This window comes from Sturnus vulgaris, chromosome 13, assembly GCF_052056855.1.
Source record: "Sturnus vulgaris isolate bStuVul1 chromosome 13, bStuVul1.hap1, whole genome shotgun sequence".
Taxonomy (NCBI): domain Eukaryota; kingdom Metazoa; phylum Chordata; class Aves; order Passeriformes; family Sturnidae; genus Sturnus; species Sturnus vulgaris.
Window position 1 is genome coordinate 18,030,272 of NC_142255.1, and position 22,468 is coordinate 18,052,739.

Below are 22,468 nucleotides of genomic sequence, written 5' to 3' on the forward strand. Positions count from 1 at the left end.
ATGAGGAACAAGAGAAAATGAGAGCAGATTAACATTTTAAATAAACAAACATTGCACGTAACAGGCGCGCAGCAACTGTGCCAGTGTTGAGGGAGACAGAATTGAAAAGGAGTCACTTTTTAAAGGCATCTTTCACATGGTTTAAATGCGGGGATAAAGGAGCTTTGCAGTGAGTGGGAGAATTAGCCTCAAGACTAAACTATAATGAAATACAAATGCTTGGATGTGTTTGAGCAACAGGCAGACATCCAGAAGCAATATCAGGTGAGCCACCTGCCCCCCACAGCCTGAGCCCAGCCCACTGCAGCCATGCCCCAGCAAGCCCAGGAGCTCCAGCACTTTAAGCTTTAAATGGTGAAGGGAATCCCCCAAACCTTCGATTTTTGCTACTAGGAGAGCACATCTTTTCCAGCAGTTCTGCCACTTACCATTAGTACAGGTTTCATTTGTCACACAGGAGCCACCGAGGAGGCTGTAACCTTCCTTACACCTGAGGCAGTTCCCACTGGAGCCCTCGCAGGCTGAGCAGTGGTCATCACACCTGGGGACAGAGACTTTGCTGTGGCCTAAGCCAGCATCAACACCTTTGTCAGGCCACCCTAAGTGGGCTGTCAGCCAAAAGACATCTGCTGGCACTGTGGCAGCCAGACCAAACTAGAGGATGTGGAAAATGGCAAATTTGAAGCTTGAAATGTTATTACAGCCCTGGGATTTGGTGAGGCCAGCTCAATGCCCAGTGACAGCTAGTGACATCCCAAAAGCTCTTGCTTTCTGGGAAGATTCAGTGGGACATGCACCTCACCTCTCAGCCATCCCAGCTAGAAAAGGAGCTGCAAAGTGAACCTGTGCTGCTCCCATCCAGTTTCTCAGAGTAAAGAGCCCAGCACTGTGCTTCCTGGCTGGGGACAGTGGCTTGTGGAGCCTGTGCCTAAAATCCCTGGGAAGGGACACTGGCCCCTGGTTCCTCCCTGCCCAAGAAACAGTGCAGGTGAGTGAAACCCCAGCAGGCAGAGGTGGCATTGTGTGTTCCCAAGTCAACTTTAATCCTTGCCTTTTGTGTTTGCTTTCATGAGGCTGAATCCACTCCCACTCCCCACTTAAAGCACAGAGCTCCGGAGAGAGTGGGAGCAAATTGTTGCCTCCTGGCATCTCCCTGGCTCCTGCACACAGCCCCATGCTGGGCCAAGGAGTGGGGAACACTCCTCCAACATGGCCACGGGGCAAACAGCAGGTTTAATTGAAAGCTGGAGTATTTACCTAAACATTGCTGTTCCTCCCACACCTCCTCCAGAGAGCCCAGGGCTGAGGCTGAGCCCCTTCCACCATAGCCCTAAGACACCTTGGCTGGCTCTGGTGAGGGAGTGTGCAGCTCCACTGCTCTGAAATCCACAGGGCAGGGGCGTGTGGGGTCCAGCCCCACAGCTGCCCTGGCTCCCTCATCCCTATTTGAATTTCTATCAAGCTGTGAGCTGTTTCCAGCATTATCCTGCCATGGCTGGCAGTGCTCCCCATCGGCCCTGGCTTTGCTCTGGTGGTTCTGTACCTCTTGCAGACTTTGTTGGGCAGCCCGTGGCTGTCGGCGGGGTAGAAACCCTCACGGCAGGCAGGGACACAGCGCCAGTGCAGTGCAGGGCCCTCGGGGGTGCAGGGGGTGCAGTCCTCCTCACCTGGCCCTGTGGGGACAGGGAAAAGGGTAAAATGGCACCTGGGTGGTTTTGGAGACAGTGCAAGTGTGGCCACAGCCTCACATGTGATGGGGACACCAGCTTGGCTTTGTCTTACTCATGAACGAGATGCTTGTTGTGCCACAGGGTCCAGTGCATGTGCTTGGCTCCCACCCCAAAAACCTCAGCTTCCATCCCAAAAAACCCAGCCAGGACCCAGTGTCCATCCCTCTGCAGAGCCAAGAGCTGGCTACCAGGGCTCAGTGAGGAGCAGCACTTCAAAATCCCCTCTGGGCCATCAGCTGCCACTCCCAAGGTTTGGATTTCTCCAGGGTGGAAAAGAAGATGCTGGACTGGGCCAAGGAGGAGCTGCAGGAGGAAAGTGCTCCAGAGAGGAGCTGGGAAAGCAGAGGGCCCCACTCTGATGCCTCTGTGTTGTGGCTGGACAGCAAAGCTCAGTGATGGAGGTGGTATCATTAAAGGGTTTCCATGCACCAAGCTTGAGAAATGGTTATGCAGCAAAAGGAGACGAGAAAAGGCTGGAAAAATAATTGTGGTGGAGTACGTTCACACTGACTGGAATAAAAATTAGAAGGGAAATAATTTTCTTCAGGGATTAAGAGCCCATTCCCTTCCAGGCTTGCCAACAAGATCAATAAATATTTTGGATTTAGACTAAGGCAATTGCCCATGTATGATAGAAGAGGTTCATGCCAGTGAACATGGATTGTCTAGAGATCATATTATCATCAGATCTATGATGATTTCGAGGGCAGACACAAACATTAACAATGGAAAATATTTGGACTTGCAGGAAGCAAGAAAGGCAGGATTTAAAGGGAATGCTGAGCAACTTGAGGCAGCTGGGGGAAGCTGGGAGTGGCCAGTCCAGCACCGTGGGGTGGCTGGGATTACATGGGATAACACAGGATAACACACCTCAGCTGCCTGACATTTTTATCTGCTGCAAAGCCACCTTCCATCACTCTGAGAGGGTTTTACAGCCTCCCCCGCAACCTTATTAAACTAAAGCACCTGGCTTCAGGGAGATCGAGAAATAAAAAATGGCTCTAATAAAAATGTAAAAACTCCCCTAAAAACCTTTCCAGCATGAACATATACCTCTCAGGACATGCTGGAGACTTGGGATTGCTCTCCCTCCAGCACATTCTGCCTCGGCTCAGGGTGGGTACACTGGGGACTGGCATCTGATGCACGGGGGCTTTGGGGTTTTGCACAGGATGCTGTGGGGCCAAGGACGTACCTGTGCTGGTGGGGCAGGTCTCACACCTCCGGGGCTCCCGGCTGAGGTACATGGCAGGCTGGCACTCTGGCACACAGCTCTCCCCTGCCAGGCTGCAGGGAAAGCAGAGAACATTTGCACCCAAAGCTACAGGATATGGGGGACTCAACACAGCCCATTCCCATCTCCTCATCCCCCAGCATCCTACAGCATCCTCAGCCCACAGCGCAGGAGGTGTTGGAAAGCCAGCCAGTGTTTTAGGAGAAATTAAAATCCTGCTGGACCAAAGGGACAGCTGTGGGTTCCTTAATTAAGTATCCAGGAGGAAATAAAATTATTTTTTTTCCCATGGGCAGCCAGCCAGGCTCTCCTGAAGACCTTTTGCACCGCTGAGGCTCCTCAGAATAAAAGGAAATTGGTTCAGCGCCGTGGCTGGGCCGGCGCTGCTTTGCCGTGGCAGGGATGATTTGAAGTCCCGGCTTTAAAGGATATTGGACAATAAAAAACAAGCGCTGTGTGGATTATGTCTGACAAGTGCCTCCACTTGTGCTTTTCTGAGGGAGTAGATAATCTTTTGGCAGCGGGAATTTCTTTGTCTGAGCAAGCCCTGCTGCTACACCGTGGCTCTGACTCACTTACAGTGCCTGAACACTGCAGACTGCTCTGGGATTGCACTTCCATGAGCAATTGGGGATGGAAAACAGCTTCTCCCTAGTGCTGACACTGGGCTGTGTGTCCCACAGATGCTGTAGGTGCAGTAGCACCCAGTGGTCCTCACAGGGTCAGGACTGCCCTGCCTGCATTTACAGTGCTGGAAAATCACTGTCCTGAACTAGCCCCACTCAACAGGTACATCAAATAAAATTTTCAGCATGGATGAATCTGAGGGAAGGGTTTCTGCATTTGCAGCAGGGATTCTCAGCCTGCTTGGAGCAGCTCAGGCTGGTACCAGCTCTACACAGCATTTACCCACCACCCTGGAAAGAGCTGAGGAAAATGAAATTAAATTTAAGTCACAGTTTTCAGCTGAGAAAGGGACGCTAATCAACACCTTTACATTCCCAGACCTCCAGCATGCTGCATCACAGCTGCAGCACCATGAAAGCAGGATCTCTGGTCTTGGACTTAATTCACTCTCTAATTTCCCATCGGTTTTCCCAAATTTAAACCACAGGTATGAATGAGTGCTGCAGGTATAAACTCTCCCGTGTTGGTGTTTTACCTGAATCCCTCTTTGCATGCAGTACATTTGTCTGCTTCACCGACACATTTTTTACAGCTTTGATGACATTTCAGACAGCGTTTCTGACCTTTCAAAAAACAAAGCAAAGCAGGGAGAATAAAATTTGGATGGTGATTTGCAAGCAGCAGTCAGAGCTGCAAAGCCCCACTGCACCCTAGCACCAGCTCCCCAGGGTGGAAAGGCACATCCCTCCCCAACAGATCACTGCTATTGCAGGTGACCTTATCTGTCACCGCTTGCTAAAAAGAAATATGCTTTGCAAGCAGCTAGGGTCATTAATTAGTCTTCTAATTAAGAGCTTTGAGTTGAGCACCTCTGCTTTTCACAACCCTCTGAACACCCAGAGGTTTCCCTCCTCCCTTCACCGAGCAAAGTGTGTCAAGAGGGAAATTCAAAGCCAGCGCTCAAGAATCAAGGTATGTTCTCCACCCATAGCACTTAAAATAGAAGCAACCCCTGCGCATCCTCATGCTGCAACTTGCAAGTGATAAACACCCTTACGTTCCTCGGCGTAGAACCCGGGGGGACACAGCACCACGCAGGTGCCCATCTCAGGGTGGTGGTACAGGTTCCTCTTGCAGGCTGTGCACTGGCTGGGTCCCCTCCCGACGCAGCGCTCGCAGCCCTTGTGGCACCGCCGGCACCTCCGGGCGCCGTTGTCACCAAAAAACCCAGCGGGGCACGAGCTCACACACATCCTGGGGAGGGAAACAGCAGTGCTCAGGCTTTGGTGCCAGCACTGGTCACCTCCTGCCTCAGGAACCCGCCACTGTCACCTCATTCACAGCCTTTGGGGCATCCCCCAGGCTTAGCAGGGATTTGAGCTCGTTTACTTCTTATTCTTGTGGTTTACAGTGTCTTGAAAGTCACAGCTCTAATATAGAGACAGGGACTCTCTTGTCCCAGCTTTAGGTAAAGTTTCCCTGTGCCATCCCAAGAGACTGAGGAGTGGAAACCCCAGTTCCTGAAGTGATTTGGCAGCTCAGCTGGCTGTCCCTTGGGTGTGGGTGACCCCAGTCAGTGAAGCCAAAGCTTCTTCCCCAACATGATTATGTGGCCAGGATCTCCAGGACTCTCCAGCTCCATGTCCTCCACCCCTCTGTACCCTAATTCAGGACAGGGATCCTCATACCTCCTCCTCCACCCATTTAATTTCTCATACACTTATTTCTCTATGCAAACATCTATCACCCACACTAAGCTGTAAGACCTGAGGAAAGGTGCTGCTTGTCACCTGGGGGCCCCATGGAGACACCCCATCACCCCTCACCTGCCAGTTTTCACACTGCCCAGACTGTAGTGGATGCAGTTCAAGCACTGGTCGGCGTTGGGGCCATCGCAGCCCTGGTCACCACACTCGGGGTGGCAAGGACCTGAGGAGGGAGAGACCAGCTCGGTGTGAGAGAAGCTGAACACCCTCCAGGCACCACTGCCAGGACGCCCTGAGCACACCTTCCCTGGAGCTGTGGACACCTGGACTCTTCCCCCATCTTATTCTATATCTTACATCTATTATATTTTAAATTTTATCCTGTTTATCCTATGGAGCTGCACAGCTTTGGGTGCTTGTCTTTCCTGCAGCTCATCCTTGCCAGAACAAATCCCACCCAGCCATCCTCTGGCTGAACACTGGTTCAGGAGCAGCTTTAAAGAGGGACCTGCTCCTCAGGGAGCAGCAGAGACACCCGCCCCTGCCCAAGCTAGAGGAGGGAAGGTAGACAGAGGAGTTTTTTTTTACCCCTCAGACATCTGCACCACCAATTTGTGGCCGGGACGGGGCATTTTCCTACCTTCTAATTTCACCATCCTGCTGCCCCATGCTGGCCACAGGCATTGCTCCTCCCAGCCTGCCCCAGGCAGGATCAGTCCTTGTGGCTCCCCCAGTTTTTATCAGGGTTTTCATTTTCCTGGGTACTCTGGGGAGAACAACGTGGCAGCTCAGGCAGCGCTTACCTGCGTACTCCTCCTCCTCCTCTGCCACCTCCACCTGGCTCTGCAGGAGGGCAGCTCTTGATGGCTCCATCTCCGAGGTTGGCACCTCCAGTGACCTCCCCCGGGACTGGGGCCCACTCAGGGCAGTGTAGGGGTGCTCTCCTGTCCCGTAGAAGATGAGGCTCCACTCCTTCAGCTTCCCTGTGGGGCAGACACAACATCACCCATCCCGCTCCCTGAATCACCCATCTCTGTGGGACTCATTTTTGGGGGAAGCAGGAAGATGGGCTGGACCATCAGGGTGTCACTACTGGCACAGCAATGCAGAAGCAAACAGTGAACACCCAGAGATGTTCATGAGCCCCTGAGCTTCCAGCCCACACAAATGCAGCTGTTTAAGGCACTTACAAGGGATTTTTAATTCCATAACTCATTTAAGGAACTGCAGCATCACCACAGTCTCTGAGTCCAACACTGGAGAGAACCAGTAATTTTAAAAGCTCCACAATAGAGGATTATTTCTGTCTGACAAAAGCCACCTGGCACACACTGGATTATTTCTTGCTGCTGTTGCTCCAGCCATTTCATTGCCTGACATAACAGAAGTCTGAGCTTGGCATCCTCCAAAACACTGTAGTGCACCTGGTGAGACCCCCCCAAGGCCTTACACCTACACCAAGACCCTCCACGAGCCACACAGCTTTGGGGAAAGAGTCCAAAAATGCTGCTGCTGCTTCTTTCCAAGGCTGTTTTCCTTCCAATTCCCCATCAATGCGAGTCACTTCATGCCCACAGCATGCTCGACTTTAACTCCTAATCCCTATGTTTCCAAGAAGGGCTTAAAATTTGCAATACTCAAATCCTTTGGCTCTCCCAAAGGCATGAGAGGACACACCTGCTGCACTGAGCAGTGCTGGTGTGGAGCTTGCAAAGGGTCAAGCTCTGGCAGCATCAGCTGGGGAAGTTTCACCAAAAGAATTGAATTTGCTTTAAATCTAAAATACCCTGCGTGAGGAAAGACCAGGATACACGGGGCTGATGTGGGGGTGCAGCAGTACCAGTGATATGACAGCCATAGTATTTAATTGATAGTAAATTAACATTTAATACCCATTTCTGCTATGAGCTGGGAGCATCTTCCATCTTTTTCTTCTTGCTGTCCCCTCTCTTCTTCAAAACCAGTGCAGACTTTTTGAGGGGATGACTTAATGCACTCATTTTCACTCTGTTTTGCCAAGCCCTGATGCCCGTGAGGGGCTCAGAAACACCCACCACAAACTGTAAATACTGGGGCAAAAGCAGCTCTGTGGGTGCTTTGGTGCTGCTCTCCGAGTTCAAAAGATTTGGGGTGAAGGCAGCAAACAGAAACACCTTCTGTGCAACGCAGCTCCCGCCAGAAAGTAGCGTGGGAGAAATCTTTAATATACTCCTGGCTTCCTATCAATGGTTGTGTGGATTTAACACCCCCACAACACACGGCAGCCCCAGGCAGGATGCCCCCAGCCAGCCAGGCGGCTGCTGCTTCCCAGCGGGGCCGGATCCTGCCCACGGCTCCTGTGCTGGGAAGGGGTCAGGGAGGAGGTGGGGACACAGCAGGGTTGGGGACATGCAGGGGGCCAGGCTGAGCCCAGCCACCCCCCACCAGCATGGTGGCAGTCCAGGGAGGATGTCCATCCGTCTGCTGCCCGAGGGGCATCGTCCCCTTGTGCCTTGCACAACCAAGCCTACATGCCAGATGTCCCAGCAGTGAAGCAAAACAAACAAACAACAATTACAGCTCTTGGGTTTCCTCGTTTTGACTCATTACAGTTTAATTTTGGAAACCTGGCTCTCGGGTGCAGCCAGTTTACTGCTGCTGCAAGAAAACCAGCTTCCAGCTCAGCCAGACCAGCACTCCTGCACTCAGAGCTGCCACTTCATTCCCATTTTTGAAAATCTGGGCAATAGAGTTTTGCCGGAGACCATAAAACTCACAGCAAAATTTACAGCCAAGCGAAGCCTACAGAGGGTTTTGGGAGTGAGAGTGAGTGGTGGGCACTGGGGGATCCTTACCTTGCACGGCGGGGTTGCGCACTTGGGACGGCGTGTCGTGGATCTCCAGGGTCCACTCCCCTGCTGCCCGCTCCCCCCAGCAGTGGACAGTCATGAACTCCCAGCCCTTGAAGCCTTCATTGGAGTGGTCAAACACCCTGCAATGGTAGTGCCATGCACCGAGAAATGTAACTTTGAATGTTGTATTTTATCAGAAAATGTAAATAGGTAATTGAGGATTTTAGGGATCCCTGCACGCACACCCCCTTGCACAAAGCCCTCCTGCAACTGAAACCTGTGGATGCTTCCCACCTTCCCCCAAAAACCCGAGGAAACTTACAGCAACCCCCTTAAGGATGATGCTGCCCAGCCCAGCCATGCTCTCACCTCCTGGCGAGGAGCTGTGACCGTGTCCCTGCTGGAGAGATGAGGCTGATCTGGAGGTCGCCCCGGCGCGGGTGGGCGATGCTGAGCCGCACCACGACGTGCTCCAGGTACAGCACGTGCTGCTCCCGCTGCTCGGCACAGGCGCTGCTCAGGGTGCTGGCACGCAGCACGTGGTCGGCTCGGATGTACCTGCCAGGGACAGTCAGGATGGGGACAGAGTGCCCCTGGCTCCCAGGCATGGGCGCCCTGTTAGGTTTGAACCTGGTCTCCTGCTTCTTCACACCAAAAATTATCTTATCTGCCACTGCAATTCCCAGTGTCCTAGCTCTGGGAATTTGCTGAATTGCTGGATGGTAACGAGATGAGTTTCAAGTGCTTCGAAGATCTATGCCTTATGGGCTGCAAGGGCGCTGCTTTATTATAATTATCAGTGCAGCGCTCCTCTTCGGGCTGTAATTAGTGTCTGTATCAGATAAATAGCTTCATGAGCACACTTGGCTCTGCACTCAGTCCTGTTTTGCATATGCAAGTCCCTAAAAGACTTTTCTGATTAACAACTCTCTTGCTCTACAGCCAGGCATTGGTAAATGAGGATCGTCCACTTGGTCAGATCCCTGATCTCGCTCTTCACCTAGGAGGGACTGACATACCAAGGATGAAATGTGAACCTGAGCTGGATTGAACATGAAGCCAAATTCAAAGAGAATCAAGACATTGGAAATTTGGTAATCTTTGCAACAAATCACCAGATTTTGGTGTCTTCCATCCAGACCAAGTGTTTGGTGTAAGGGCAAAGAGACCAACACATCACTGCTCATGTAGGACCCAGCAGGCGAGGTCTGGGTTTGGTCTCTCACTGTCAGCCCTCAAAAATTCGCTGCTGATCACTTGTCTGGGAACTGAAATCTTGCAAAAGGGAAAAAAAAATCACTCACTGCCAAAGCTGGCCCTGGAGAGCCCTAATGGGACCAGCCCTTCACTGAGCCATAGGCACAGACCCCACAACACTCACTTGGGCACCCTGTCCAGGCTTCCCACGCAGATGTGCTGGGGAGGAACCATCTTCCACTTCTTGGCTTCCACCACAATAGCATCAGCATCCACCAGCCCAAAGCCATATAGATGGCTAACTGGAAAGAGAGAAGACTCAGAAACCCTCAGCCTTCCCAGCAGGGATGAGGAGCTCCTCCTCAGTGCTTGGTAGAGCATCCTCCCACCATCAGGGAAGGTGTGGAGTTGACCCCGTTGGGGTATAAGGTGTTTCAGCACATGGAGCTCATCACCCTGGCCAAGTTACACCCCAAATCCACGCTGGCACCATGGAAAACCCATTGCTGGGAGCAGCCCAAGGAAAGTAGCAAGAAGCTCTGCAGCTCAATAAAGTCTCCACAAACAAGTTTTCAAATCTCCACCAAGCAAGAATTCCAAGCACCTCACCTCATGAATTACTGCCCTCTCCTCCCTCCACTTAACAGCCTGAAGGTAAGAACCCCCAATGAACCAGATAGTGGCCACCCATGATGAATTGTCCCCATAAGTGAAGTCCTGGAGACATTTCTTTTCCCTTGGTTGGATGTTCTTGCCCTGCCATCCCCATGGCCTCTCACCTTTATGCCCTGCTCCGTTGGTTTTCCAGTCTGGCGCTCGCAGGTGCCCTGGCCGTGAGGTTTTGACCAGCAGGTGCTGGACGTCCCTCCAGGTGAGCAGGGGGCTGCAATGACACATGACTCATGGGGTGGCTCTGCTGTTCCCAGTCCTCCCAGCAGCAGTGAGTTAAAAAACCAAAAAAACCCCCAAAAAACCACACCAGCCCTCCACCCCTCTTTCCTGCTCAAAAAAAAGCAAGAATTGATGTTTTAAATGCTGACACCCTGCCACCACTTGAGGTGCTCCAGCAGAGTGGTGTGCCCAAGGAAAGATGCCACATGCCCATGGGAATAGCAGGATTTACTCCTGGGTAAGGCCATTTAGCTCTCAGGCTCTAGGGTAGAAATGAAGCAAATCAGGAAGGTTTTCCCCATTTTTTGTAGGAGATAGGGAGCAAAGCACATCCTGAGGCAGAACAGTGGGCTCAGGAGCTCATTGATACACAATGCTGAGCAAACCTTCCTTTTGTAGGAATAACAGCAAAAAATTGCTGGAAATAAAACCTGGGTTATTCATTAAACAGAAAAATTAAATCCAAATCACCTCTACCTCCCCAGGCTGGGTTTGTGTGTTCAAAGTGCTGGACACTGAGTGCTCTGTGCTTCTGAGCCCCCTCACGACCCCAGCTCAGGGATATTGCTTGAAAATTTTCCCCGCTTTACTTACAGTCAGTTGTTCAGCATCTCAAGCTGAGATTTATATTGCTCTCGAGCAACATTTAAAGAAAGAAATTCAATTTATTCTCTCTTGTCATAATGGAATGCCTGAGCACCAAGCTCTGGTAGTTAATGTTGCGGTTTATGCTTCAGCTAAACAATGCAAAAATTACTTCTAAAGCTTTTAATATATTTGTAATGAAAACGGCATCTCAGGAAATGCTCTCACCCGACCTGGGTGTTGGGATTAAACCAGAGGAGGAGGAATGGAGCCACAATCACCATCCCTGGATGAGAGTGCAGTGCTGCCCTGAGGCTTATTCTTATTCCCAGCCTTAATTTTATTTCCACTCCATAAAAATAATAATAAGCTCATGAGAAGACACTCCATGAAGCAACACAGGAATGCCCAAGGGCTGTTCCTGGGCTGGGGGACCATGATGAAACCAGGATGGGACTGGGATGGGGACAAGAGGAAAAGATCAGCTCATTTGAACCAGGGCTGTGTCATTGACAATCAAGTTCTGTGAGTTTTTGACATTATGAAAAAGTAGTCTTTTTATCCCAGAAATGCAACACTTGCTGAAAACCATCACTTCTGCTGACATTTCCCAATGTCTGTGATGTTTTCTGATTTTTTTTTCCCAGGAAGTATTTATAAAACTCCAGTTGGAGTTGGCTGTCAGCAGTTTCAATGCACCTACTGAAAAGCCTGACTGATGTGGCCAACTCCAAACTTTTCAACAGAAGGCAACAAATGAAAAATTAGCTCAATAAAACACCTGCAGGAAGATCAGATTCAAAACAACAACAACACCGCCAGAAAGGAGCGAATGAAAATAACTTTGTGTCATTTTGGTCGCTCCAGAGGAAACAAAACCACCTTGTTTCTTTCAGGTTTTGCTCACCAGGTGCTAAATGTGGGGACATTTCTCCTGAGGAGGTTGCACTTACTTTGCCTCCAAGGCCAGGGCGATGATGCCCGCGACCATCGGGGCGGACACGGAGGTGCCGGTGTGGCCGTCGGTGCAGCGGTGCCGGAGATCCGTGGTGACCTGTGCAGACAGGAGCTGCAGCCCCCAAAATGCTCCCAGCAGCACCCCAGATTTGCTTGGGATGCTGCCAGAGAGGAGATGAGCCTGCTGGTACTCAACCTGCCACGACCCCAATGCCACTGGGGGACACAGAGCCCCAAAAATGGATTGCAGGTACATTTGGTGCATGAGAAAATATTTCTGTACTTATATTTTCCTTTGCTCAAAAATGCAAAAACTATCTGAAAGGGGAAAAAAACCCATTTGGCTGTGGATCAGCTGGAGGAAAAGGTTGAGGGAGTGGTGTGTGCTGGTGTGGGTACAGGTCCAGGGGTGCATGTTGAGCTGGGCCATATTAAACACTTTCCTTAAAGCCTTCACCTCCTGATCTTGGACAAGAATTGCCATTTGCACAGGAAAAAAAAAAAAGCCATTTCCAGGTTTTTTAAGACAGAGCATGATGTTTGGTTACCAAAAATTTGGAGGGGAGGTGGGGGGCCAAGAGATGTTTTTTCTCATTTTAAAAGGCTCCTAAGTTTTGAGTTAATCTGGTGATTTCTGGATGGGAAGCTGGTTTGGGTTTTTGCCCAACAGTGCTCCAATAGTACTGGGCTGGGGTTGGCCTCAGCCATGCAAACACCCCTGGAGTGCCATGAACTTGTGTTCTGTTTTCTGGATAGAAATTAATCTTTTGGGGGTCAAATAAATCACCCCTCAATTAAAAAAAAAATATTTACTTGTTAAAGAAAAAAACAAAACACACACAATTTTTGGTCAGAAGACCTCACTTGTGTGGCAAACTCCCTCCCCAGGCTGGGTAAGGTGCTGTGTTGGTGGGAGATGTTTTACTTCCCAAGGTTGAGATGATGCACAGGGATGTCAATAATAACCAGTCATGGTGTGACCAGGCCACAGCAGCTGTTGGGACAGGGCAAACATAGCCTGGGTGGCAGGGAAAACTGCACTGATCCACATGTGCACACACTTTCAGGCAGTTCCTTGGCTCCAGAAAGTCTCAGTTCCCAGTTTGGGGTGGCCACATCCCTGTTAAATGCATGCATCCCCCCTCTTTTTTCTCTATCAGGCTAAAAATCCTAAAATTCACTTCTTTTTTTTTTTTTAACAAGATACAGTGAGCAAGTACTTTGGGGAACAGGTAAATATTTACATGGGAATTTTTGCAAACCTCCAGCCCTTTCACCCATTTACCAGGGAAAACACAACATCCTTGGGCAAAAACCAGAGCAAAATCCCACTGCAGAGCTTAGGACAAAGCCTAGCTCATCCAACTGAGCCATCACCCAGCCCAGCCATACAGAAAACACCCAGGGGAAGCTGCCTCACCCGATGTTGGGGTAAAACTCACAATTTTTCGCTCATAAAATGCCCCGCTGCTGTAGGTGGTGGCGAGGGTGGAGGCACATTCCTCCAGGTACCAGGGCTTGTAGCCATTCTCAGTGGTGCTGCTGATGGAGATGGTGTAGATGCTGTTGGTGTAGCCATCACAGGAGCAGTAATCGCCCTCTCTGCCGCCGTTCCCCGATGCCCAGACAAAAATGGACCCCAGTCCCCTGCGACCCTGTGGGCACAGAGGGGATGGAGGGTTAGAGGAGATGTTTGCCCAGAAGGAGAGGCCATCTAGGCAGGGAGGAAGGGGTAAATCTGATTTTTGAGGGTTTGTTTAGGTGGAAGGAGGGGTCCCACCCTGCCCAGCACTCAGCCCCCTGTATCACTCCCCACGCGTGTCCTTTGGCTCAGTCGGTTCCAGTTTACAGACAGTGATTCCCCAAAAGGATGGGAGAGCCTCCAGCAACAGGGTTTTGGCATTTTCCATAAGGAAAAATATCTCAGGTATTTAAAGTCCCTGGACCAGGTGCTGACACAGAGCATGGTGCTTTTAAGGATGGCTCTGCAGGAGGAACTGGCAGGGAACCCCCAAACCCCAAATCTCCCACAAAGCCACTCATGAACCACCCAAACAACCAGAAATCTTCTCCCAGCCTATCCTTTAGGTTTCTTTTGCTTGTCTTTTACTTTTTAAATCCCACCCTTTTCTCCCCTCCCCATCACTTGGCTGGAATATCTGATGGAGCCATCCCCACTGGGTACAGCTGTGGGAACACTGGGAATTGGGGGGTGGGAGGGGTGTGCCTGCTGCCCAGACCCCCCTGGAGCCAGGGGAAAATCCCACCTGGCAGCAGCAGCCATGGTGCCAACAAGGGGTCCCTAAAGAAGCCAACACCACAGGAATGACCCCATTCACCCCTCCATCCAACCCAACTGCCAGACACCCAGGAATAACCCAGCCCTGCAGGGGTTCACAAGCAAGGTGCCGACATCCCAAGAAGGAGGATTTTGGGTGATCCAAAAGGGTTAGGGGCAGGAAATGAAGTGGCTGGGTCTCTTCTGAGCCCCATAAGGCAGGGCTCTCTGGGGAGGATGGAGAGCTGCCGGGCTTGGCAGGCGATGGAAGCAGAGGAGCAGCCCCATCCTCCCCGGGGCTGCTCCTGCCACGGGGAGATTTCAGCGCTCGCCTGGGCAGATCTGGTGTTTACCTCCCTCCCACTGCTCTGTGGCAGCTTCCCCCACAAAAAATAATAGTAACAATAATAATAATAATAAAGCAGCTTTGCTCTGGAGGAATTCACCAGGATTTATTGTGGGCTTTAGGCGCCGGGGGGAGCAGGATGGTTTATTACCTGTCTCACCCCCTCCTGGGGCAGAGGCTCTCTGAGCTGACCCTGCCTCTGGATACACAGTCTAAGTCTTTCCTTACTTTATGAAAGTTTTCATTATCTGGGCTGCCTCCCAGCCAAACTGGGTGGGTATTTCCCTAGCAAAGATTAATAGAGCTATCTGGAGCTCTGCAAGAAAAAGCACAACTGCCAAGGGAATTTCTGCCCTGCTCCACGTCATGGAGTGCTTGCCAGCCCACCAAGCCTGCTGCTGGCATCTCCCATCCCACTCTCCAGGGTTTCCTGGATCTCCAAGGAGGCAGTATCCCAGCCCACATGCTCGGCGCAGACAGTGACTGTCCAGCTCACCCACACCAAAGTCAAAACACCTCCAAGGATGGGTCCCACTGCATGTAACCCAAGCTTACCCAAATCACTAATCAGAGGAATAAAACCAGACACAATTGACGAAGCATCTGGAGATGTAGCAATGATTTTGTTTGGGATCAGAAGACTGAGAGCCCAGACCTCCCTTTCATCCTTTGCCCCGAGCATTACACCCACAAGACCCAAGAAAGGCTCAGACCTGCTCCAAACCCACATCCCCACGATGCCCAGGCAGGGCTGCACTGGGGGAAAGTGGGTTTGGAGACAGCACAGTCACATGAGGACATGAACAGGCACATGAATGACACTACAGCAATGCACAGCTAACACCTGGCAGCATTTCCTGGCAGAGTAAGATCTCACCACATATTGCAGCTCCCTCGGATTGGAAAAATCCATTCTTTCCCTTTGCTCTCAAACAAGGAACAATCAAGATTTCTGTAAGCAGACCCCAAACATCAGCTTCTTAATTTGCCATCCTCCTAAGCCAGTGCAATGCCAGTGAGGGGCTCCTGGCTGCTATAAAACCTGAATCTGGGCATCATTTAAACCAGGGAATTCCTCCCTGGCCAAGATGAGGCTGATCCAGCTCACCCCAGCAGCACATGGGTTGGCTGTTGGATGCACAGCATCTCCTGCTTCCGCAGCACTGCAGGGCCTGGGTGTTTGCCCAACAGCACTCCATGAATGACCAGGATAAATATCCCCTCGTTAGCTTGAGAACTAATAAAGTGTGGCTGGAGGAACAAGAAACAAGATGATAAATTACCCCAGCGCAGTCCTATCGCTAATAGATAAAGGTTATTTTAATGTTTCCATTAAAAACTCAATTTTAAGGATTTATAACTCGGTTACAGCTGTTTGCTTGGGCTAAAGGTGGTGGTTAACTATCTGCTTGCAGCTTTCCTCCTTATTTAAGGAGATGGAGTTGGCAATTATGAGCTGTGCATGTGGGATAGTGGGTGCTGCAAACACAGGGTGGCAGTGGGGGGACCGAGGTGTCCCCTGTGAGGCAAAAATAAGCATCCTAGGACAGTGGGGCTGTGCTAGGCAAGTACCCTGCTGCTGCCTGTTTGCTCCTGCATGGAAAAATAAGGTCTAAAAAGCAGCTTGTTCCCCCGTATTTACACGGCGTGAACTCCCTGGCACTTCAATGGATTCCTCGGCAGGCTCACCGCCCCAGCAGGAAATCAAGTAAACAGTGGGAAAAACACTCCACCCTATTTTTAGATAAGAGGCCACCCCAACTTCTGGCACGCTGCAGGAAGAGGCAGCAGAGGAAGGAGTGGTGGCAGAGGTTGAAGTGGGGGCTTCACAGCCCAGCCTGGGGCTGCTGGCAAAGGAACCCCACCCCCAGATTCTCTGGAACACCCAGGGAACAGCCACTGTGGAGCCCTGAGCCACTGCAGCACCTACCCATGGTGCCCACTGAGCTGCCAAAAAGGCCTTTTTCCCAATGCTTTCAGCCAATATTGGGCACTTTTTAAAAGTACCCAAAAAGGGAAGTGATGCAGGAAGGCCAGGGCATCCCCAGCAGGGATTGACAGTGATGTTTGTGGCTGAATTTTCTTACTGGAGGATCTCAAGGACAACAATCCATTGTCAGATCCTGTGGCAACACCCATGTCCCTCCCCAGCCATGACACAGCCACTTGTTCTGGGTGGAAAACCAGGGGAATGAAGAAGTCCCTGGGAGAGAATACCAGGAGCCCAAGGAGCATGGAGAGGGTTGGACATATTGGGATTTGGGATACTGCTGTTTCCATCCACACCAGCATCCAGGGGGGACATTTTGGGGTGCAAAGTTACCCCCCCCCAGAACTGCTTAGGGTTTCTCATCCCGGCAGAGCTTTGCTACACAACCTGGGGCCTCCCTGCTCTGCCGGGGGGTCCCACCATCACCAGGCACCTCCCGCCATCACCACCCTCAGCCACCAAATCCACCGGAGCTCTTAGGAATGCCAGGGAAAACTAGGAAAAATTAGAGATGATTGGCTCCCCCCCGCCCCAGCCCTAGTGCTGGCTTCACCTTTAGGGGGGCCGAGCTGCCCATTCCCACACCAGACCCCGGGCCAGCCATGGCCCTTCCCACGGGACAGGAGGAGGAGGGCGAGCGTGTCTGGGCGCTGTGGGATCCACACCTTTTTAATGCCTTGCTCAAAAGCCTGCTTGGCCAATAGACCAGGTCCATCAACTGTCTTCCCATCATCATCTGGCCCCCAGCTCGCGCTGTAAATGTCAATGTAATCGGGTCTGATGCCAAGCGACTTCGCTTCAACAACATCTGTTACATCTCCATCTAACATACGAATGCCTAAAAGCACAAAAACATCAGACATTAGGGCTTCATGGCGTGGATGACAGTGTGAGGGTTGCAATCAAAGGGCTTTGTTAACGGCGGCGGAAACCACATGGCCCAGGCGCTCCTGGAATAGCTTCAACCCGTGGCCCTGCATGCCAACAAGCCTGGCAGCAGGATGCTGGGGAGCTATGGGGGAACTTTTTCATGTTGCTGGATTCATGGCAAGTGATGGAGAAGGGGGTGTTAAAATTCACTTTCCCTCCACTGGTGGGGAATGGGTGGTGGTAGTGGTACTGCACTCCCCAGTGAAAAAATCCCCCCACTAAAATCCTCTTTTGTCCCCTTTTGATCTCTTAGTGAGCATATTTCTCCACCTGGAAGATTTTGGTGTTTCCTGAACACTCATGCCCCTCAGCTTCAGGCACACTGATAGGATGATGCCTATCCCCTCAAGTGGGGATGACTGTGACTGTCCCTAAACCCCATCACTGCCCAGCTGAGGCCAGCGGTTCCCTGGAGAGGGAAAAGCCCCAGGAAAAACACCAGGCTGTGGTTTGTATGGCCAAAATCAGAGCCAGAACCCCAACACATGGTGGGACAACACCACCACTGGGATAACTCTCACTTCCAGCTGGGAATGCCAGCAGCTACCAGTCAGGTAGCTCTGTCAGGATGCTCCCAGGCAGAGCCAACCAGCCATGGTGGGATAGGCTGGGGGATTGCTGCACATCCCCAGTCTCTGACTGCTGCAATATGGAAGCACAACCCCTCTGCTCTCCATCACCCTTTCCCTGCTGGATTTCCTCTCCACACAGTGAATAGAGGGTGCCAAGCACCCTTACAGGCTGCTCAGAAACAGCCCTTGCAGGAAAAGCGATGCTGGAAACTTCAGCATCGTATTTTGTCAGCCAAGGAAAGTCTGGTTTATGAAAATGCATTTCCCCTTCCACATGTATTTTGTCTTAAAGCAAACAAATGCGGGCAGATGTCATTCCAGCTGCAGCTGCACTCTGGACACCAGTCAACTCAAATATCTCCTTCTGACGGTGTCCCCAACCAGCCAAAACCGAGTTTAGAAATGTAAAATCAGGGAGCAGAGCTGTTCCCAAAAAATTCCTCTTTGTCAACAAGAAAACACAAGGAGAAGGGGCGAAAAGCCAAGCCCAGTGTCTGAGCTGCACACAGCAAGGAAAATCAGCTGAAGGATGGGGTTTGTGCTTGCTGTATGTGGCTGTTTTCATCAGCAAGCTCAAAATCAGCCTAAAGTCAACTCAAAGCCAACCCAAAGCCTGCCCAGAGAAAGCCACCCACAATGAGGGCCTCCTTGGTCAAATAATGGGGAGCAGGAGGGCACAGGGGTGGGTGCTGCAAAATAAATGAGCTTTGTGTCACACAGGGAGCAACACCAACCTCCAAAGCGAGCATTTGCAGACAGGGAAGAAGAGGAGAAATGGCAGGAGCCCTTTCCTTGAGCAGTGATGTGTTTTGCCCAGGGCATATGAAAAGCAATGCAAGAGCACTGAAGAGCAGCCAGTAAAATTAGATGGGAGCTCTCCAAGTGTGACAAATAGGCTTCCCCAACAAGTTGTGCTCATTAATCGCTGCTTTATTTGTGTAATCCATCTAAAATCACTCTCACTGCAGCTATAGCGTATTTTCCTCCATGATCCCAAACTTGATACGGCTCAGACTCTATTTTTCCCCTTTGCCTGCTCACGTTGTGGGAAGCCCCCAGCCCCCAGCCCTCTGCCAGGTGCCTTGTCTCACTCAACACCTCCCCAGCACACCCCTGAGGCAAGGCACTCGTTAAAGGGAGCAAATTAAAACGAGACCCAGAGGTCGTCATAAAGTCAACAAGGAACTCTCATCTCCACAGCTGCTGTACAGAAAGGAGCATGAAGGGAATAGCCTGATCCTGCAGGATCCAATAAATCCCACCATGAGCTTTGCCTCGCTCTGCTGCTGCTTGCTGTGTGCTTGGAGATGGGTTTTTAGAGGCAAGAAGCCTCTAAGAAGCAAGAAGCCATCACACATGTAGGGAGCACAGGAGATGGGATGGGATGATGTGCCATAGCCCTTACAGCCCTACCAGCCCACTCTTCACCCTCCCTGAGGGTTATTTATTTCTTCCCTCTGGGGATTTTCCCAGCAGAGACAACCACAGGAGGTACTTGGCCAAGAGCAAGATCCCTATGGACACTGCTCCCATGCAGACACAACCCTGACAAAAGCTGTTGCCTGCACAGCCAGGATGAATAAGCCAAAAGAAGGAATTAAATCCCGAATCCACCCGTGGGCACTTGGGTCCATGCTGCTGGCTGCCACTTCTCCCAGCACTGGGGTGGTAGGAGGGGCTGCAGGAAAAGCCCCTCTCCTGTTCCAGCCATGCCAGGAATGGGGCTGAAGGCTGAAAGAAGCCAGCTCCAGGCATTTGTCCTCTACATGGTTTCACCAGCCATGTAGTTGGGACAGCACACTCCCACCTCTGCTGGCACCCTCATCTCCCCAGGGTTGCCTGGGTTGGCCAGAACTGCCTCAGCTCAAACCAGCTTGGCTAATGCAAATGAACTCAGCAATTCTAATTAGCGCTAGGATCCAATTTGGTGATAAGAGATTCATTTGCTTTCCACACATGTTATTTGAGGGGCTGTGCAGAAGATCCTCCTGATATGTATCTCTGGCCCCTCACCTTGTTTTTTTTTCCCCCGAGAGTATTTCTGGGGTTCTCCCCAGGCCCCCTGCTCTGAGCAGCTCCTCAGCATCCCCTGACCCCACAAACGAGTTATATCAGCTCTGAACCTCAGCCAGCACCACTGACCACAGCAAACACAGCCACCCTAAGGACAGACCCCCTAGAGCAGTTATGGACTTCTGGGGTGAAAACACATCCTCAATCCACATGCACCCTCACAGCAAGGATGCAGCCCAAGCAGAAAGTTTCCACCCTAAGTACATGGAGCTAGAGTCCCCTGCATACCATATCCCCCCAACACCCCTGGGGCTCCCTGCAGCCAAGGCACCAAGGGGGAGACTCTCTCCTGGGGGAGCAGCATCCCACCTCTCCCCCAGGAGCCGGTTAGTGTGACCAGGGTGGCCTCGGGGGGATGGTGAAGGGCAGGGGAGCCACGGAGGTGCCAGGCTCACCTCCGATGCGGGCGTTGTAGGCGATGCCCACGATGCAGTAGGAATTGTTCGCCGCCGCCGCCACCTCCCCCGCGCAGCGAGTGCCGTGCCTGCAAGGAGAAACCCCCCATCAGCTGATGGCCATGGCTAAGGATGCCTCCAGCCACGCCCCACCCAGCACCCAAAAATAGCCCCAAGGCTGGAGCAGAGGAAGAAGCTGTCCTTACCCAAAACCCACACCAAATGGGTGGAGGAAACTAATGCTGAAAGCAATTTTCTGTTTGCATTTTGCACCTAAATCCAATCTGCTGTTTGCATTTTACACCTTGATGCAACTTCCTCTTTGCATTTTGCACCTAAATGCAAATTCCTCTTTGCATCTTGCATCTCTGCAAGATGCTGCTCTTTGCATTCCTGTTTCCTTTCCACCTGTAACCATCCCACTTTAACTGAAGCCCAAAAAATGCATCCGGGCTTTGCCATCTCAGCCATCCATCCTGACTCATGTGGTTCAACCCCCAGCCAGGGTAAGGAACCCTCTGGTGCTGTACTGGGTGGCTGGAGGATTAATTAGCAATTAATGGGGTTGGCACTGGCTGAATTTGCATTGAACACAAGGACTCTGTGCAAAGCCCTTAACACAGGCCCCTCCACAGCCCTGGGAATGGGGAAAGGGATTTGGAAGACACCCCAGAGGGGACACCCAGCTTCATAGACACCCCCAGACCCCTTGCTCCATTACAATTATCATTACATACTTGTTCTCGTTGCTGGCATCGTAGCGTGGAGTTGGGTCGTGGTCATTCCCATTAACATCATAGCTTGCAAGAGGGTCCTGAAAATATTAGATTCACCATTAGATTCAACTTACTAGGTGGTTGTGGTTGTCAGTAGCTGCAGTGATGGCCAGTGCAGCCAAGCAGAGCAGAAAATTACATTTTCCCCTTAGTTTCTGATTGTTTGCTCAGAATAAATAGTTTTAGGCTGCAGTCCTGCGTGTTTCCCAGGGGAAATACCCTGCTACCTCAGGAACTGCTCCTCTGAACCCCAAATCCTGCTGGGTTCAGCACCCCACTCCCTCCCACTGTGGCCATGTGGGGTTTGAGCTGGGGCTAAACGGGTTCATGCAGGTTTTTGGCTCTGCCCTAGTGAACAGAGGGAGGAGGCTGCTTCCCAAGCAGCTGCAAAGGGAGTTTCCCCCCAAACCTCCTTATCTAAAAACCTCATTTCCTTCTTAAAAACATCTCAAGATTGTTTTGTTTTTTAAAAAAAACAACCCTCTCCTCTAAATATGCCAATGCACAGACTTCAGCTGTGTTTACACACTGAAATTCTCCATAAATCAATTCACGGTGAGGATCAGCCCCAGTCCATCCCGTCCATCCCCCAGCTCACATAGTTTTGCAGGAGGTCGGGGTGGTTCCTCTCTATGCCATCATCCAGGATGGTGACCACCACGTTCTTGCCCGTGTAGCCCCTCTGCCAGGCTGCCAGGATGTTCATCTCCGACCTGCACCGACTGTTTTTATCACCGCAGTGCTAAGGGGACAAACACAGCTGCAAAAGGGCTGCAACCCCATTCCAGCCCATCTAAGCAAACAGCCAGGCTGGGAGCTCATTTAATCAACCAGAAAATATATTTACAACCCACCCCCTGCCATATAACTTGCAGATTTGTTATAACTTTACTCCACAGATCAAACCCATCCAGCAGCAGTTAATCCAGGCAATGCTATCTCCCTATTATTCTTTTCCTCTTCCATTTCAAGTACTATGGGCTCTTGGGTTTTGAACTGCTCACTTCCTTTCCACCCTTAATTTTCAATGAATTTCCCTGTCAAATACAGATCGATGAAGCAGGCAGGAGAAAAATTGTATTACAAATAGATGGCTGCAGTTCTGGGATGAGTAAAATACAGCGGTGCTGTTCCCAAACCTTTGCTGTGCAGACCATGATGAGAGGCTGCTAACAAGGCTGAAACACTTCAAACCAAACTCTCAGGGGTATTAATTCACAGTTTTAAAATCCTGCTGCCAAGCACATTTGATGCTATTATTTCATTACTGGCTGAGCTGAGCAAAGACTGATTATGCATTTGCTTAGAAATAAATGACCCCCCCCCTAAAGCGGTGACAGGGAAACA

General features: G+C 51.1%; 1 protein-coding gene across 2 annotated transcripts in view; it reads right to left on the reverse strand.

Moving 5' to 3' along the window:
* The window catches only part of PCSK6 (proprotein convertase subtilisin/kexin type 6), a 34,557-nt gene that overhangs the window by 1,661 nt on the left and 10,428 nt on the right, over positions 1 to 22,468 (reverse strand). For both annotated transcript variants that reach the window (XM_088172666.1, XM_014874638.2), the window contains exons 4-20: positions 21,720 to 21,863; positions 21,083 to 21,159; positions 20,346 to 20,434; positions 17,041 to 17,213; positions 13,204 to 13,416; positions 11,758 to 11,858; positions 10,108 to 10,211; positions 9,513 to 9,630; positions 8,501 to 8,689; positions 8,135 to 8,271; positions 6,104 to 6,283; positions 5,421 to 5,523; positions 4,652 to 4,848; positions 4,130 to 4,217; positions 2,929 to 3,020; positions 1,544 to 1,673; positions 429 to 541 (exon numbers count right to left, since the gene is read on the reverse strand). In XM_088172666.1, coding sequence (XP_088028792.1) covers positions 429 to 541; positions 1,544 to 1,673; positions 2,929 to 3,020; positions 4,130 to 4,217; positions 4,652 to 4,848; positions 5,421 to 5,523; positions 6,104 to 6,283; positions 8,135 to 8,271; positions 8,501 to 8,689; positions 9,513 to 9,630; positions 10,108 to 10,211; positions 11,758 to 11,858; positions 13,204 to 13,416; positions 17,041 to 17,213; positions 20,346 to 20,434; positions 21,083 to 21,159; positions 21,720 to 21,863 — 2,248 coding nt within the window. The remainder of the gene's footprint in view (positions 1 to 428; positions 542 to 1,543; positions 1,674 to 2,928; positions 3,021 to 4,129; positions 4,218 to 4,651; positions 4,849 to 5,420; positions 5,524 to 6,103; positions 6,284 to 8,134; positions 8,272 to 8,500; positions 8,690 to 9,512; positions 9,631 to 10,107; positions 10,212 to 11,757; positions 11,859 to 13,203; positions 13,417 to 17,040; positions 17,214 to 20,345; positions 20,435 to 21,082; positions 21,160 to 21,719; positions 21,864 to 22,468) is intronic.